This window comes from Myxocyprinus asiaticus, chromosome 36 (assembly GCF_019703515.2).
Source record: "Myxocyprinus asiaticus isolate MX2 ecotype Aquarium Trade chromosome 36, UBuf_Myxa_2, whole genome shotgun sequence".
Lineage (NCBI taxonomy): Eukaryota > Metazoa > Chordata > Actinopteri > Cypriniformes > Catostomidae > Myxocyprinus > Myxocyprinus asiaticus.
In genome coordinates, this window is record NC_059379.1 from 20,969,237 (window position 1) to 20,987,179 (window position 17,943).

At 39.9% G+C, this 17,943-nt stretch overlaps 1 protein-coding gene across 2 annotated transcripts in view; it reads left to right on the forward strand.

The window, feature by feature from the left end:
- Positions 1-17,943, forward strand: part of LOC127427485 (neuralized-like protein 4) — a 30,553-nt gene that overhangs the window by 4,269 nt on the left and 8,341 nt on the right. For both annotated transcript variants that reach the window (XM_051675120.1, XM_051675121.1), the window contains exons 2-20: positions 4,102-4,609; positions 7,384-7,449; positions 7,556-7,986; positions 8,086-8,197; positions 8,370-8,458; positions 8,608-8,680; positions 8,780-9,053; positions 9,593-9,774; positions 9,886-9,971; positions 11,083-11,245; positions 11,356-11,566; positions 14,287-14,363; positions 14,853-14,931; positions 15,013-15,182; positions 15,299-15,427; positions 16,691-16,836; positions 16,936-17,154; positions 17,520-17,618; positions 17,703-17,855. In XM_051675120.1, coding sequence (XP_051531080.1) covers positions 4,102-4,609; positions 7,384-7,449; positions 7,556-7,986; positions 8,086-8,197; positions 8,370-8,458; positions 8,608-8,680; positions 8,780-9,053; positions 9,593-9,774; positions 9,886-9,971; positions 11,083-11,245; positions 11,356-11,566; positions 14,287-14,363; positions 14,853-14,931; positions 15,013-15,182; positions 15,299-15,427; positions 16,691-16,836; positions 16,936-17,154; positions 17,520-17,618; positions 17,703-17,855 — 3,267 coding nt within the window. The remainder of the gene's footprint in view (positions 1-4,101; positions 4,610-7,383; positions 7,450-7,555; positions 7,987-8,085; positions 8,198-8,369; positions 8,459-8,607; positions 8,681-8,779; positions 9,054-9,592; positions 9,775-9,885; positions 9,972-11,082; positions 11,246-11,355; positions 11,567-14,286; positions 14,364-14,852; positions 14,932-15,012; positions 15,183-15,298; positions 15,428-16,690; positions 16,837-16,935; positions 17,155-17,519; positions 17,619-17,702; positions 17,856-17,943) is intronic.

Consider the following 17,943-nt stretch of genomic DNA (forward strand, 5'->3'; position numbering starts at 1 on the left):
ACAGAAGTTCATCGAGACCGAGATGGCAGAAAGCGCATCCTGTATGATTTCTTTATTTTACAAGACCACAACGTTTTGCTGTTATTGTGAGCGTACACAAATAAAAGTAGACCCTTTATAGTTTCGAATGATGTCTTAATCTTATCTGTATGACCAAAAATGACAGAGTATTTCTTTCTGCTGTTATCAGGGAAAAAGTCAGGTGATCGCGCCGGTGCCTCCGGTGATCAAGAGGATTGACTATGTTATGTTATCAATATAAAAAAAAAACAACTCAAACAGGAGCAATTCAAATATTGAATTTTGGGGGCATTTCCGACCCTGCACAACGCTATTTTGAGCCAACGCCTGATTAGCTTGCTTGTTGTTAAGCTTAATGGAGGGCTATGGAGAGTTCTGCTGGCTCTATGGAGATTTTTTTATAGTGGTTTCATTTCACAGCAGTGAAATCATATATTACGATTCATTAAGTTGCCATCACGTTATAATCTAGCTGCATTAAGCACGCGCACTCGAGGGATGAGCGTCCCTGCAACAGCGTGTACCTCAGCCGGGTGCAGTTTCAATCTCTCCCCCTTAGATCAGGACACTTTGCGCAACTCATTGAAGAGGCGCTGACCACACAGTGAAATGCCAGTTTCCTTATTATTTGAACATTAATAAAGCTATAACGCATTAAATATAACTACATTAAAGATTTAACGCCGGGGTGTTTCCTTTAAAGATGCTCGACACGCAAGTTTTGCTTAAGCTGAGCATCAGCTCCGGCTCTGCTTATTCCACAACAAGAGTGCTTCTGTATTTACTTATTTTGTATTTTTGCATTATAATTCCCTCATACTTTACAATCTACATCACCTGAAGCTGTTTGGAAAGTTTAGAGTGCGTCTGGACTGTGAGATGTTTTTTCTTCCTCTCCTCAGTCAGGCGCAAGCTGCAGTGCTGCTCTTGTGTGCAATAATGTGTGCACTTTACATAGAATAGGCAATATGAGGACTCTCCTCAACCACCACCAGTGTGCAGCATCTATCTGGATAATGCGACGGCAGCCATAGTGTGCCAGTACGCTCACCACCCACCAGCTATTGATGGAGAGGAGAGTAAAGTGATGTAGCCGAATCAGGGATGGGGATTATTAGGAGGTCATGATAAATAAGGGCCAATGGGGGGAATTTGGCCAAGACACCAGGGAACACTCCTACACTTTACAAAGTGCCCTGGGATTTTTAATGACCACAGAGAGTCAGGACCTCATCTCATCATCTCATCAAAAGGATGGTACCTTTTTACTGACACTATACTGGGGCATTAGGACCCACACAGACTGCAGTGTGAGCAACCCCTGCTAGCCTGGCCTAATACCACTTCCAGCAGCAACCTTAGTTTTCCCTAGAAGGTCTCCCATCCAGGTACTGGCCAGCCTCAACCCTGTTTAGCTTTAGTTGGCAACCAGGCAAAAGCTGTAGGGTGATATAGCTGCTTGACATAGGTGATATAGTGATATCGTGTAGATATAGGGGCAAAAGTTATAGTGCAAAATATTTCAACTAATGCAAATAATTTTAAGACAGCAAGATGCTTTTCTGAGTAACAAATTAAGAGAATATATTAAAAATAACCACTTCCATTTCCTGTTCATTTCAACCACATTTTGTAATTAATGTAACATCTCCATTGTGATTGGATCAGTCAATGTGAACATTTTTCATATCAAATCTATCCACCCCACTTAAGAAGAACAATGTATTTTATGGGGCCTTTAGCCCCTGCAACAATATGGGCTTTTTACCCCAAATATTATCTTTTCACAATTTGGCATGCCCAATTTCCAATGCGCTCTAAGTCCTCGTGGTGGCGTAGTGACGAGTCTCAATCCGGGTGGCGGAGGACGAATCTCAGTTACTTCCGCATCTGAGACAGTCAGTCCACGCATCTTATCACGTGGCTTGTTGAGCGTGTTACAGCGGACATCTAGTGCATGTGGAGGCTCACACTATTCTCCGCGGCATCCACGCACAACTCACCACGTGCCCCACTGAGAGTGAGAACCACAGTGACCACGAGGAGGTTAACCCAATGTGACTTTACCCACCCTAGCAACCGGGCCAATTGGTTGCTTAGGAAACCTGACTGGAGTCACTCAGCACACCCTGGATTCGAACTTGTGACTCCAGGTGTGATAGTCAGTGTCTTTGCTTGCTGAGCTACCCAGGCCCCTATTGGACATTTATTGAAAAACTTTTTATTTAATCACTTTGAACAAAACTTAAAATAACAAATAAGTATATTGTCTCAAAATAAATGTGATGATAATTTCAGGCAATTTCAATAGGTACATAAAACATTTGACAAATTATTATACATTAGATCAAATTGCCTCAAACATTACATGCAATGATTTTGCAGTGTATAGTGACAAACTGATATTTTAGGAGAGTGCTTTGGTAGCTTTTGTTGCTATTTAGTGTTTTGGGAGAAAATAAATTCAAATATGCCTTTTACCCCAGGGGACTTTTAGCCCATTGTACGCTACATCATACAGGTCATGCCAGAGCTTTTGTCCCCTCTTGATCGGACATGTCTTATGCGTATCTTTATCATCCATAATGGTGCGCTATATATATATATATATATATATATATATATATATATATATATATATATATATATATATATATATACAGTTGTGCTCAAAAGTTTGCATACCCTGGCAGAAATTGTGAAATTTTGGCATTGATTTTGAAAATAGGACTGATCATGCAAAAAATTATCAGTCTTTTATTTAAGGATAGTGATCATCTGAAGCCATTTATTATCACAGTTTTTTGGCTCCTTTTTAAATCATAATGATAACAGAAATCACCCAAATGGCCCTGATCAAAAGTTTACACACCCTTGAATGTTTGGCCTTGTTACAGACACACAAGGTGACACACACAGGTTTAAATGGCAATTAAAGGTTAATTTCCCACACCTGTGGCTTTTAAAATTGCAATTAGCGTCTGTGTATAAATACACAATATATATATATTTGACAAGCACCTTTTTACAAGTGTGAAGTGATGTACAAAAATTATTAATTGCTTACTTATATTTAAATATTTACTGGCAACTGCTTTACTTTCACATGGTCAATCTCTACTGGACCTCTGAACAATGCAAAAAAAAATATTTTATTTTTTTATATAAAATGTGCTTTAAAGGAAACATTTACAATCTAAGTATCCCCACATTTCATATAAATACTCTTTGTGCGTGATTAAACACTGAATGTTGAAAAATACACTTTCTTTTTGTTTTTAAAAGGCCCAAGTTTTAGATTCCTTTTATTCCTTCATTCCTGTTTCCTGTGTTTTCCCTTTCCATTTCTTCACTTTCTAGACAGAGAGGGAGAAGACAATGAAGCAGATTACCAGTTACTTATGTAACCAGATTAGAGAAATTACTTTATCACATTCTATGCCGCCTGTCCCTCTTCTCAGCCTGCCTTAACCCAGATATACATGGCCCCATTCCACTGACAGCCTACATACCATTCACATAAAGACTTTTGAGGAATGCAGTGATGATGCAAAATCTTGAGACAACTTTCTGGCCTGAATTGCACTGAACAGTGTGATATTGAGATCTGTTTAAAGAAATGTTCTGCATTCAATGCAATTTAAAGGAATTGTTCACCCAAAAACTATAATTCTCAAACTCATATGACTTTCTTTCTTCTGCGGATCATAAAGGAAGATTTTGATGGAGATATGATGTGAATATATCCATACAATGGAAGTCAATGGGTCCAATACTTACAAGTTCCAAAAAGGACATAAAGGTAATCCATATGACACGCGAGGAAGTGCAGTTGGGCTTCAAATCATGATGCCTAGGAGACTGTAGACGGCAAGATTTATATTGATAAAGGAGTTGCAATCTTTTGGCCATATAGTGTATCACAAGCACATTTATTCTGACATTTAAGACATTTTGAGATATTTTATGCAGGGAGAAAACAATGAAAATGTTTGGTGCTGATACTGTACATCATTAGTTAGGACAAACAAACTGTAAGACATCACTTGTCTAACTCCCATTTCTGTTCCCTTTGTCCAGGTGAACTCGTGGAGTGGATCTATAGAGATTGGTGTGACTGCGCTGGACCCAGCCGGTCTGGAATTTCCTAGCAGTGCCACAGGGCTGAAGGGGGGCTCGTGGATCGTGTCTGGTTGCTCTGTGTTAAAGGACGGCCGCTCAGTCCTGGAGGAGTACGGTCACGACCTGGACCAGTTGGGGGAAGGGGACCGTGTGGGCATCCAGCGGAATGGGAAAGGGGAGCTGCATCTGTGGGTGAACGGGCAGGACTGCGGCATGGCGGCCAGTGGACTTCCATCCCATTTGTGGGCCGTGGTGGACCTCTATGGGAAGTGTACCCAAGTGACTGTGGTGAGCTGTGAACCCCCACCTGAAATGGAAGGGGATGAAGAAGAGGAGGTTGAGGATGAGATAGAGTCAACGCCAGCAGAGTCCATAATGGCAGATCGTAACCACGATGATAGGGCTGGAGCTATAGTGTTGTCTGCAGCTGGTGAAACAGAGGCACTGATGAATGGATTGGTGGAAGGTAAACCTAGCCCATATTATAGGGCTTTGTTAAAAAGCATAAATTATTATATCTTGATATTTTTTAGCCTTTTGGCAATATTCAATATATATATTGATATTTATGTTTTTTTTTTTTTTCAATGGCGAAAGGGTGATTATTTTTTTCAATCAGATGAACCGTCTTGTGAAGGAATAGTTCACCCAAAAATGAAAATTCTCTCATTATTTACTCACCCTCATGCCATCCCAGATGTGTATGACTTTCTCTTTTCTGCAGAAGACAATCAAAGATTTTTAGAAGAATATCTCAGTCCTGTTTGTCCATACAATGCAAGTAAATTGTGACCAAAACTTTGAAGCTCAAAAAGCACATAAAGGCAGCATAAAAGTAATCCATACAACTCCAATGGTTAAATCCACATCTTCAGAAGTGATTTGATGGGTGTGGGTGAGAAACAGATCAATATAAAAGTCCTTTTTTACTCTAAATCTCCACTTTCGACCAGCCCTCCTATGCAAGTTCACGAGAGGACCAAGTTCTTCTTTTGTTTTGTTTTTTGCGAATAGCAATTCTTTGTGCATATAGCAACCTACTGGGCGGGGAGGAGACAGAAAAAAGACAAAAAGATGGGAAGGATAAAGGAACGAAAAGAATAAATAAATCATGTTTGCACAACAGCCCAGTAGGTGGCGCATCTGAAGACATAGCTTTAACCTGTTGTATGGATTACTTTTATGCTGTCTTTCTGTGCTTTTTAGAGCTTCAAAGTTTTTGTCACAATTCACTTGCATTGTATGGACCTAGAGAGCTGAAATATCCTTCTAATTATCATCGTTTGTGTTCTGAAGATAAAAGAAAGTCATACACATCTGAGATGGCATCAGGGTGAGTAAATGATGAGAGAATTTATATTTTGGGTGAATTATTGCTTTAAGCCAAAACAACCATTGTTGCCTAGTATATTCAAAATGTTTGAATCAAAACTCAATAAAAACCTACAGGTAGTTAAAATATTTAAGACATGTTTTTCATGCTGTTTTTATTTAATAGGTTTCAATTATGTGCACCTATATAACAATACATAGTCATAAACAACAATATTTACCTATATACGTATACACTGGCAGCCAAAGGTTTGGAATAATGTACAGATTTTGCTCTTATGGAAAGAAATTGGTACTTTTATTCACCAGAGTGGCATTCAACTGATCACAATGTATAGTCAGGACATTAATAACATGAAAAATTACTATTACAATTTGAAAACAATGTTCAGAACTTCTTAAACTGCTTCAAAGAGTTCTCATCAAAAAATTCTCCACATGCAGCAATGACAGCTTTGCAGATCCTTGGCATTCTAGCTGTCAGTTTGTCCAGATACTCAGGTGATATTTCACCCCACACTTCCTGTAGCACTTGTCATAGATGTGGCTGTCTTGTCGGGCACTTCTCATGCACCTTACAGTCTAACTGATCCCACAAAAGCTCAATGGGGTTAAGATCCATAACACTCTTTTCCAGTTATCTGTTGTCCAATGTCTGTGTTTCTTTGCCCACTCTAACCTTTTTTTTTAGTTTTTCTGTTTCAAAAGTGTCTGCATCCCTGAGTCTTCTCTTTACTGTTGTACATGAAACTGTTGTTGAGCAGGTAGAATTCAATGAAGCTGTCAGCTGAGGACATGTGAGGCATCTATTTCTCAAACTAGAGACTCTGATGTACTTATCCTCTTATTTAGTTGTACATCTGGCCTTCCACATCTCTTTCTGTCCTTGTTAGAGCCAGTTGTCCTTTGACTTTGAAGACTGTAGTGTACACCTTTGTATGAAATCTTCAGTTTTTTGGCAATTTCAAGCATTGTATAGCCTTCATTCCTCAAAACAATGATTGACTGATGAGTTTCTAGAGAAAGCTGTTTCTTTCTTGCCATTTTTGACCTAATATTGACCTTAAGACATGCCAGTCTATTGCATACTGTGGCAACTCAAAAACAAACACAAAGACAATGTTAATCTTCATTTAAAGAACCAAATAGCTTTCAGCAGTATTTTATATAATGGCAAGTGATTTTCTAGTACCAAATTAGCAATTTAGCATGATTACTCAAGGATAAGGTGTTGGAGTGATGGCTGCTGGAAATGGGGCCTGTCTACATTTTATCAAAAATGACTGTTTTCAAATGGTGATGGTGCTGTTTTTTAATCAGTAATATCCTGACTAGACTTTGTGATCAGTTGAATGCCACTTTGGTGAATTAAAGTACCAATTTCCTTCCGAAAAAGCAAAATCTGTACATTATTCCAAACGTTTGGCCGCCAGTGTATATATATATATTTAAAATGCTTTTTACTACATGATAAATGCCATGCAGGGACTTCCATGAACCTTTTGAGTAATGACAGAAACAGATCGTTCAGAGCTTTGAAACAGTTCATTCAAATGGCCAGTTTAAACTGATTTATGGAAAATGAATCAATCTTAGCAACTCTAAGAGCTCGATTACTTGAAATATAGATTTTAAGTTATTAAATAAAAAGTGTGACACACTCGTGAAATGAATAACCAGTTGGGGTTTTCACAAATGTCAACCTTTTAGCAGTTTCTAAAAAGCTAACTTGTTGTGCACATCCCTAATTTGATATCACCAGGGAAATCAATGCAAATATATGGGGTATATATGATATACTATACTTTCAAGCCCAACCACAAAGCAGAGAAAGAGGCCTTGATGGGTAACTGAAATTAATATTGCTATCCCTACCTCAAAATATTCACTGTCTTCTTTTCCCATTAGTGCCTGAGGTGTCAAGGACGCACAATCGGCCTGACAAGTTTCCAAACAACTTTGAGCCTGATAGTGGTAATGCCACATTTAAAGTCAGCCTCAGTCAGTATTAATGTTACATTGTGATGCTTCATAGTGGTTCACTGTTTCTTTTGCTCTTCATTTCCTGTTTTCCTTGCAGTTTTGACTGAGCATCAGTTATTTGATGTGTTCAACAATGCCATTGTCTCTCTGTATCGTTCAGAGGACGAGGGTGGAGAGGACTTGGGGGTGGGAGGGGGAGGGGGGAGCTCGGACTCCTTGAGGGGCGGTACAGGAAGTAGCGGTGGAGGCAGAGGAACAGGAAGTGACAGCGGCATTGGAGGCGTAGGTGCAGGTGGAGGCAGTAGCAGCAACAGCAGCCCAGCCAGGAGCTCTAGTGGGCCAATGGGACTGGGGGTGGCACCAGGCGGCATGACGACCAATGACGCGCTGCTGTTCCACGAGAAATGTGGCACGCTGATCAAACTAAGCAACAACAATAAGACAGCAGAGAGGAGAAGACCGCTGGATGAGTTTAATAACGGAGTTGTCATGACAAACCGCCCACTGAGACATAACGAAATGTTTGAGGTGTGGGCCTTTTCTTTGTGAATGTGTTATATAATATGAAGACATTTCATTGTTCTCTATTACTGCATACAGTAACAATGGTGCTGTTGCCATTTTTAGATTCGCATTGACAAATTGGTGGATAAATGGTCTGGTTCTATTGAGATTGGAGTGACAACCCACAACCCAAATAATCTTGACTACCCTGCAACAATGACCAATTTACGCTCAGGTACACACACTATTGTTATATCTTGAACTACTCCATATTGAATTTACAATGTACATGAAGGTAGAAGGCACACTTATAGTATTGTGGAGGTGGCTGATCTCTATAACAGCTCTCTGAAATGGCTAAATCACAGTTTTTAATTTGTGTCAGTGTGTTTAAATTTGTCTTTAAGGCACAATCATGATGAGTGGCTGTGGGATTTTAACCAATGGGAAGGGGACCCGTCGAGAATACTGTGAATTCAGCCTGGATGAACTCCAGGTAAGTTGGCCACTGTGAGTCTTAACGATTATCACATACAATCTAATATTCAAGGAGATGCCCTTTATTCATTTAAAACAGCATGTCCGTATTGCTGTCCATGTTTTTGTCATTATTTATGTTAAATGTCACTTGGTATTGACTAACAGGAAGGAGATCATATAGGGCTGATGAGGAAAGCCAGTGGAGCTCTACACTTCTACATTAATGGCATTGATCAAGGTGCAAACTTTGCTTGATTGTCTGTCTGTTTTTATCTGATCTGTATATGCATATCATTGCCACTATATTTGCAAATTGATTATGAATGATATTACATAGGTGTTGCAGCCAGCCAGACCCCTGGTGTAGTGTATGGAGTGGTGGATCTCTATGGCATGGCAGTTAAGGTCACCATCGTTCACAATCATAACCACAGTGACCGGTTACGACGCAATAATGCCATTATGAGGGCACTTTCGCCTGATGTGGGACGCCCTCGGCCTGCTCTCTCAGTGACACCTGAGCTCGATATCCCAGACCGCTTGCTCTTTCATTCAAACTGTGGGCAGAAAGCTGCAATCATTAGCGATGGCAGGACTGCGTTACGGCCTCAGTGAGTTCATTAAATTTAGAAATGACTGATTTTCAATTGACTGAGCAAAAATTCTAAGGCATACCCACTGCAATTAGTATACTCTGAAGTTCTGTGAGATGCAGTATTGTGTTATCCATAACACTGTGTCCTGACCGGGTGCGATGTGATATGCATTTCCAGCACCAAGCAATTTCTCTGTCCTGACTGAACGGGACACAATCCCAGCCAATCAGAAGATATTTGATGCTTAATGTACAGTAACGAGGAGCAGGCTTTTGGACCAATGAGATTTCACAATGGATTGGGCTACCCAGTGCTACTCTGCAAAAATTTAAATCAAGCAATCGACAAAATGTCCTGTCGCATGTTGCGGCTGATTAGCACAAAAATTCTTATTTACATGGGAGAGCTTGTCGTTTTATCACATCGCGCCTGGTTAGGACAAGTTTTAAGCTTCACTGTTCTCATTTGCTGTCAAATTCAAGTTAAGAAATTTCTGTGTGAGAACTAAAGCAGCTCAATTAATTGTTTTCCTCAACCTATGTTCTTTTACGAAGTGCGACGGATGACTTTAACCACGGCGTTGTGCTTAGCAACCGTCCGTTGCACTCCAATGAGGTTTTCCAGGTGCGCATCGACAAAATGGTGGACAAATGGGCGGGCTCTATAGAGATTGGTGTGACAACTCATAACCCCGCCTATCTTCAGCTACCATCAACCATGACCAATCTGCGCTCAGGTACGATTATGCCACATTGTGCAGTGCTTGAGTCACCTGTAGTGTCAAGTGTAAAATGCATGAGTGTTTACACTTTACATTAGTTAATCTAATGCACTATTGTCTCTACAGGAACCTGGATGATGACAGGAAATGGCGTTATGCACAATGGAACTACAATTCTTGATGAATATGGGCACAACCTGGACCGCCTCAAAGTGAGTTTCTAGCTCAGTTCACCTTTTGATGTTTGGTGTTAATGGCGTCACACCTAGCTTAGCACGTCAGTGTGACGTTTTAGCAGATGCAAATGAGATTTTAGAGAATGAGAGACTTAGAATATATCACACAAGTTGTATGAAATGCTTTTATGATTTTATTTATTTATTTATTTATTTTTTGCCTTTTTTGGAGCTTGACAGATGTGGTCATTATGTGGTCAGCAGTCATTGTATACAAAAAAGTAATTTTTCTTATGTTCCGTAAGAGAAAGTCATATGGGTTTTGAAACAATATGAGGGTCAATAAATGATGGTAGAATTTTCATCACCCAAAAATGAAAATTCTCTCATCATTTACTCACCCTCATGCCATCCCAGATGTGTGTGACTTTCTTTCTTCTGCTGAACACAAATGAAGATTTTTAGAAAAATATCTCAGCTCTGTAGGTCCATACAATGCAAGTGAATGGTGATCAGACCTATTTAGCTAAAGAAAATCACATAGAGGAAACATAAAAGTAATCCATATGACTCCAGTGGTTAAATCAGTATCTTCAGAAGCAATGTAATAGGTGAGGGTGAGAAACAGAACAATATTTAAGTCCTTTTTTACTCTAAATCTCCACTTTAACTTTTACTTTCAGATGTGAAAGTGAAACTAAACTGGCAGCAGATGAGATTTTCAGATATAAAAGTGAAAGTGGAGATTTAGAGTAAAACAAATGACATAAATTTTGATCTGTTTCTCACCCACACCTATTATATCGCTTCGGAAGATATGGATTTAACCACTGAAGTCATATGGATTACTTATGTTTCCTTTGTGATTTTTGGAGCTACAAAGTTCTGGCCACCATTCACTTGCATTGTGAGGACCTGCAGAGATGAGATATTCTTCTAAAAATCTTTGTTTGTGTTCTGTTGAAGAAAGAAAATCATACACATCTGGGATGGCATGAGGGTGAGTAAATGATGTGAGAATTTTCATTTTTGGGTGAACTATCGCTTTACCAGCTAATTAAAAATTCCAGGGTAATTTATGTTAATTGCCGATACTGTACTAGAAGATTTGTTTTATTCACATGCTTCATTGTGTCTGTATCTATAGGCTGGAGATACAGTGGGAGTTGTCAGAAAGGAGGATGGGAGTTTGCACTTCTTTGTGAACGGAGTGCCTCAGGGTCCTGCAGCCTGGAATGTTCCGGCCAGTGTGTATGCAGTGGTGGATCTGTATGGACAGGCAGCCCAGGCCACCATCATGGATGACATGGGTGAGAGAGATGATAAGTATGGAGTGGAAATGAATGGGTTGCAGAGAGCGTTCAGTCGAGACCAGTGATTGTTGAAGGTTTGGTTCTATCTCTTTTTCTCTCTCTTTTAGCTGACCTCCCTCCATTACCTGATGACAGTTCTGAGGGTCCTACTGCCATGTCTCCTGGTAGCCCGTGTTCAGTGTCTGGGGTTACAGCTGCTAACGACCTGCGCTTTCATCAGCTGCACGGCACGAATGCAGTCATTACGAATGGTGGCCGAACAGCGCTCAGGCAAAACTGCCGCAGCGAGTTTAATGATGCCATCGTTATATCAAACAGGTTACTTTTGTTTTAGCACGAACACTTAAGCTTTGTTCATACTGCAGGAAAAATCTGACTTGTTTCTCAAATCTGATTTCAGACTGTTTGTTGAAAATGCAGGTTATATTTGGACAGATCTGTTTTTTTTTTTTTTCTTTTCAGACTGCTGTCAATTTTGCTAGCACATTCACATTGTCAGTAACATTGCAAACATGCATATGTTCACCATGCGTGAGAATTTAGCAATGGAAGTTTTGCAATTGTTTGTTTTTCATGAGGGCTATATCCAAATAGTTACTCATTTGTCAAAGACAGTGGCTTAAAAACAGGAGAGGTGGCATATGCAAAGTTTGTTGCTGCCGTTTTAGTCAGAACGTTTGGTATTTTGGCCATAATTAGGATGTCCCATACGGGATGGCTATTGTCCTGTATTTTATTGTGCATCATAAAGTCCCATATTTAAGGCTTTGTGTCCCATATTGAAGCATAAACGGGTCAACAGTGAGACTCTTGAAGAGACCACCATCCTGTGTTGAAGCGCTTAAAATGCTCAAGCGTCCCGTATATGTGTGAGATATTTAACACCTTACCGCATTGTGGTGGCTCGCAGCCAGTGTGTCACCTCACCTTAGCGCATCTCTTTGGGTGGGTAAAGCAAATGTCTGTTTTATTCTAAAAGAGGTTTTTGCTCTTTGGCTGCCCTGTAACATATACATGATATAAGGGTGAGTTCCATTCAGAAGTGATCGTCCCTATCTATTCCCCTCATAGACTTTACCTTCCACTGTTGGAGAGCTCAGATCTGAAAGTTGTAATAAAACAGTCATTCTGAACTCACTTTTTAATAACATTTTTATTGAAAATTCTCTTACGATCCTACAGCGTATGGCGATCATTATTGTTTTCGCTTCGAAGTGCCCTGTGAAGGCATCATTTATGCAGATTGGGACGCAGTATACTCTGGCGGCCAAAAGTTTGGAATAATGTACAGATTTTGCTATTTCACTTTAATTCACCAAAGTGGCATTCAACTGATCACAAAGTATAGTCAGGACATTACTGATGTAAAAAACAACACCATCACTATTTGAAAAACATTTAGATCAAATCTAGACAGGCCCCGTTTCCAGCAGCCATCACTCCAACACCTTATCCTTGAGTAATCATGCTAAATTGCTAATTTGGTACTAGAAAATCACTTGCCATTATATCAAACACAGCTGAAAGCTATTTGGTTCATTAAATGAAGATTAACATTGTCTTTGTGTTTGTTTTTGAGTTGCCACAGTATGCAATAGACTGGCATGTCTTAAGGTCAATATTAGGTCAAAAATGGCAAAAAAGAAACAGCTTTCTCTAGAAACTCATCTGTCAATCATTGTTTTGAGGAATGAAAACTATATAATGCTTGAAATTGCCAAAAAATTGAAGATTTCATACAAAGGTGTACACTACAGTCTTCAAAGACAAAGGGCAACTGACTCTAACAAGGACAGAAAGAGATGTGGAAGGCCAGATGTACAACTAAACAAGAGGATAAGTACATCAGAGTCTCTAGTTTGAGAAATAGATGCCTCACATGTCTTCAGCTGACAGCTTCATTGAATTTTTCCCACTCAACAACAGTTTCATGTACAACAGTAAAGAGAAGACTCAGGGGTGCAGGCCTTATGGGAAGAATTGCAAAGAAAAGCTTGGGAGGGTAGAGTCACATGGGGTAACCTCCTCGTGGTCACTATAATGTGGTTCACTCTTGTTGGGGCATGTGGCGAGTTGTGTATGGATGCCGCGGAGAATAGCTTGAAGCCTCCACACGCGCTATGTCTCTGCGTTAACGTGCTCAACAAGCCACGTGATAAGATGCATGGATTGAAGGTCTCAGACGCGGAGGCAACTGAGATTCGTCCTCCGCCACCCGGATTGAGGCGAGTCACTACGCCACCATGAGGACTTAGAGCACACTGGGAATTGGGCATTCCAAATTGGGGAGAAAAAAAAAAGAAAAGAAAAAGCCACTTTTGAAACAGAAAAACAAAAAGAAAAGGTTAGAGTGGGCAATGAAACAGACAACCGATAAGACAGTAACATCTAAGTGCTACAGGAAGCGTGGGGTGAAATGTCACCTGAGTATCTGGACAAACTGACAGCTAGAATGCCAAGGATCTGCAAAGCTGTCATTGCTGCACGTGGAGGATGTTTTGATGACAACTCTTTGAAGCAGTTTAAGAAGTTCTGAACATTGTTTTCAAATTGTAATAGTCATTTTTCACGTTATTAATGTCCTGACAATACATTGTGATCAGCTGAATGACAGTTCGGTGAATAAAAGTACCAATTTCTTTCCATAAGAGCAAAATCTGTACATTATTCCAAACTTTTGGCCGCCAGTGAATGTCTTCTCGTCACAACACCTGACGAAACAACCTGTCGTGCACAACAAATGATGAAAAAAAAAACATATGGAATCCGATCTGACCGTTCGGACTCAGACGCATTAAAAATATCTAATTTACGAATGTGGTTTGGATCAGGTTTGTACAAATCTGATTTTATATGTTTTTGTCCTGTTCAGACTGCAAAAACCTAAATGGATTTGAGTCAGATAGGCCAAAAAATCTGATTTTTTTCTGCTTGTGAGAACATAGCCTTTGGTGCTATCTGATCATACTGGTTGATCTTGATAGAACAATCATCCACTAATGAATATTTTATGTTTGTTTGTCTCGCTCTTTGAGCAGGTGCCTTCGAGATGGAGAGCTCTTTGAAATTGTGATTCAGAAAATGGTTGATCGCTGGTCAGGCTCAATAGAAGCAGGTCAGCTGATAGTGATTTTGAAATGTAGAGGTTTTTCTAATAATTGTCCTAAATGGACTGCATGCTATGCTAAATCAGTGACAATCTTACCTTTCACACAAGGGGATCAAGTGGCCCCAAAAGTATTTGGACACTCAAGCCATACTTAAAAATGTATATGTTATTAAATTAGATAACAAATTATGAAACCAGCTGGCATTCTGTGAACAAATGGTTCTAGATCATTTTCACATCCTAGCTAGCTTCACATTGCTTGAAAAGTGTGCTTGTGCTGTCTTTCTTTAAAATAAATGCCACTTTGTTTGTTATTTTGTTATTTATGCAGTGACATTTACTGTATACATTTTTAAGTGTGACTTAAGTGTCCTAATATTTTTTGAAGCTACTGTTTATGATATGATTCCTTGCTTCCAGTAATTTTCACCTCACCAGTATTAAATTACATACGTTTGCTAGCAGTTTGCATTGACTGTTTGTATTTTTGTACAGGAGTGACAGCAATCAGACCAGAAGAACTGGAGTTCCCTAATACGATGACTGACATTGACTATGACACATGGATGCTGAGGTGAGCTTTTGCATAATTTCGTTTTGGATTTCATCATTTTCAGAGCAATACCTTACATCTCTTTTTCTCTCTCTTCTGTAGTGGCACAGCGATCATGCAGGATGGAAATACCATGAGGAATAACTACGGCTGTGACCTGGACTCTCTGACCACGGGCTCCAGGATCGGGATGATGCGGACAGCATCTGGAGATCTGCATTACTTCATTAATGGAGTTGACCAGGGTGTAGCTTGTACTGGGCTGCCACCAGGTATCGATTAAGTTTACCCAACTCTATGTAGCACTGCAAGCAACTTTATATTATTCCAGGACCTGTGAACTCTGTAAAATTCTCAGTCCTTCTCTCCTTCTCTGTTCTTATTTTAGAAGTGTTTGCTGTGGTTGATCTTTATGGTCAGTGCGTGCAAGTTGCAATTACAAGTTCCTCTGGCCCACTGGATAACAGTCTGTGTACCAGTAACATCACAGAGAAGAGCTTCCCCATACACTCCCCAGGTAGTGCATTCTGTACTGTACTGAGTTTTTAAAAGGAGTCGTATCATGCATGTTGTTTTTCCTCCTTTTTGTTTTTCCCTGAGATCCATTTTTAATAATAGTAAGGTTTTTGTTGTTGTTGCCAAAAACAGTTATAGTTAAAGAGAGAGTTCACCCAAAAATGAAAATTCACTCATTTACTCACCTCATGCCATCCCAGATGTGTATGACTTTCTTTCTTTTGCTGAATACAAAGATTTTTGAAGCATATTTCAGCTCTGTAGTTTCAAACAATGTAAAACCAAAACACAAACCAAAATTTTGAAGCTGCAAAATGCACATAAAGGCAGCATAAAAGTAATCTGTATGACTCCAGTGGTGAAATCTATATTTTCAGAAGTGATATGATAGGTATGGGTGTGAAACAGATCAATATTTAAGTCCTTTATTACTATCAATCTCCACTTTCACTTTCACATTCTTCTTTTGTTTTTGGCGATTCACATTCTTTGTGCGTATTGCCACCTACTGGGCAGGGAAGAGAATTTATAGTAAAAAAGGATTAAAATATTGATTTGTTTCACACCCACACCTATCATATCACTTCTGAAAATATAGATTTAACCACTGGAGTTGTATGGATTACTTTTATGCTGCCTTTATTTGCATTTTGAAGCTTCAAAAGTTTGGTACCCATTCACTTGCATTGTATGGACCTAAAGAGCTGAAATATTCTTCTAAAAACCTTTGTCTTCAGAAGAAATAAGAAAGTCATATACATCTGGGATGGCATGAGGGTGAGTAAATGATGAGAGAATTTTTGGGTGAACTCTCCCTTTAAGTCATATTTAGCCATGATTTTTTGTTTTTTATTGATAATAAGGTTTATCTGGCCTTCTCTTATTACCTCACCGTGACTGGGTGGGCCAAACATCTGAATCTGAACAGTCATGTGTTGATTAATTTATTGCTGAGACATTACAAAGTTGCTGAAGTACAAAACGAGTTGTTTAACAGCGTAGTTTCAATAAATGCTGTTTTGAATTCTGTAAGTTACTGTATGTTTTCATAGTACATCAAGCTATTTTATTTCAAGGAAATCAAGATCAAGGAAATTTGACTCCCTGATATGAGAATGAAAAAAAAAGGAATGCTGATAGCAGCATGCTATATTCAGGGTAGTATTAGTTTATAACGACCTGAGAAATAGTTGTGAAATTAAATATAAATGTTGGTCCACCTGTTCACTCGCCCCTCTCTTACATTATCTTTGTCACCCTCTAGTGGCTGGGGTTGCTCATCGCCTGCACAGCAAACATGGTAAAAACGTGGTGTTATTAGGAGATGGTTGCCAAGCATTGAGGGTAGGGGGATATGCCCATGGAATTGTCTTTAGCGCAAAGGAACTCAAGACGGACGAGGTGTTTGAGGTGAGATGTCGGACATGCTTTAATTATATACTTCAAAAAAGGATTTTGAAAATATCAGTAACTTATTCATATTTGGTCCTATATTTGATGTCCGTCTAGGTGAAGATTAACAAAGTGGATGAGAGGTGGTCCGGATCGCTCCATGTGGGTTTGACTACCCTGCAGCCCCCTGACCTTCCATCCTGCCCTCTCAGCGGCCTCTCGCCTTCCCTTACTCAGCTCAGATCAAAGGTCACCTGGGTCCTCGCCGGCTCTGAGGTCCGACGCAATGGGGTGCTGCAGAGACAGAACTATGGCTGCTCTCTGGACCGCCTCATGGTGAGTCCACAAGAGCAATTGTACACAAGCTGGCCAAAAGTATATGGACACCCACTTCTAATGAATGGATTTGACTATTTGGGCTGGACCAATTAGGGACAGGTGCATAAAATCAAGCATACAGCCATAGAATCTACTTAGACAAACATTTTAAGCAGAACGGGAAATACCAAAGAGCTCAGTGACTTTCAATATGGCACTGTCATAGGTTACTAAGAGTGGCACGGTGGCTCTGTGGTTAGCACTGTAGCTTCACAGAAAGAAAGTCCTTGTCCAATTCTGCATAGTTTTGCGGGTGCAGATTCTGTGTGGGCCTGCTCATAAAAAACTCCTTACGCCTCCGTTCCACCTTGATTGTAACATAGGTGGGAAATCGTGTCGGGGTAAAGAGATGCAGTGACGATACCATGCACATCCTCATTGATGGAGAAGACATGGGACCTGCAGCCACTGCCGTGGCAAAGGTACAATGACTTGCAAAATCCGATATCTAATTTATGGGTGTATAGATGTAGTCTGCTTACCCACAACTATACTGCATGTTTCAGAATGTGTATGCAGTTTTTGACCTGTATGGAAAGGTGACGACCGTGTCCATCGTCAGCTCCACGCTAGTGGAGGATGCGGAAAGTGTGAAAGCTCCCTCGCTCTCCTCTGACAGCTGCAGTGAGGTAGAGGAAGACAGCACTCCTGTCAGAGAGGTACGGTCACAGCTGCATAACTTGAACCCATTTAATGGGTTGTGTTTTGATGTCAAACTTAAGTTGTTAATTTTCTCTCCAATTGTCA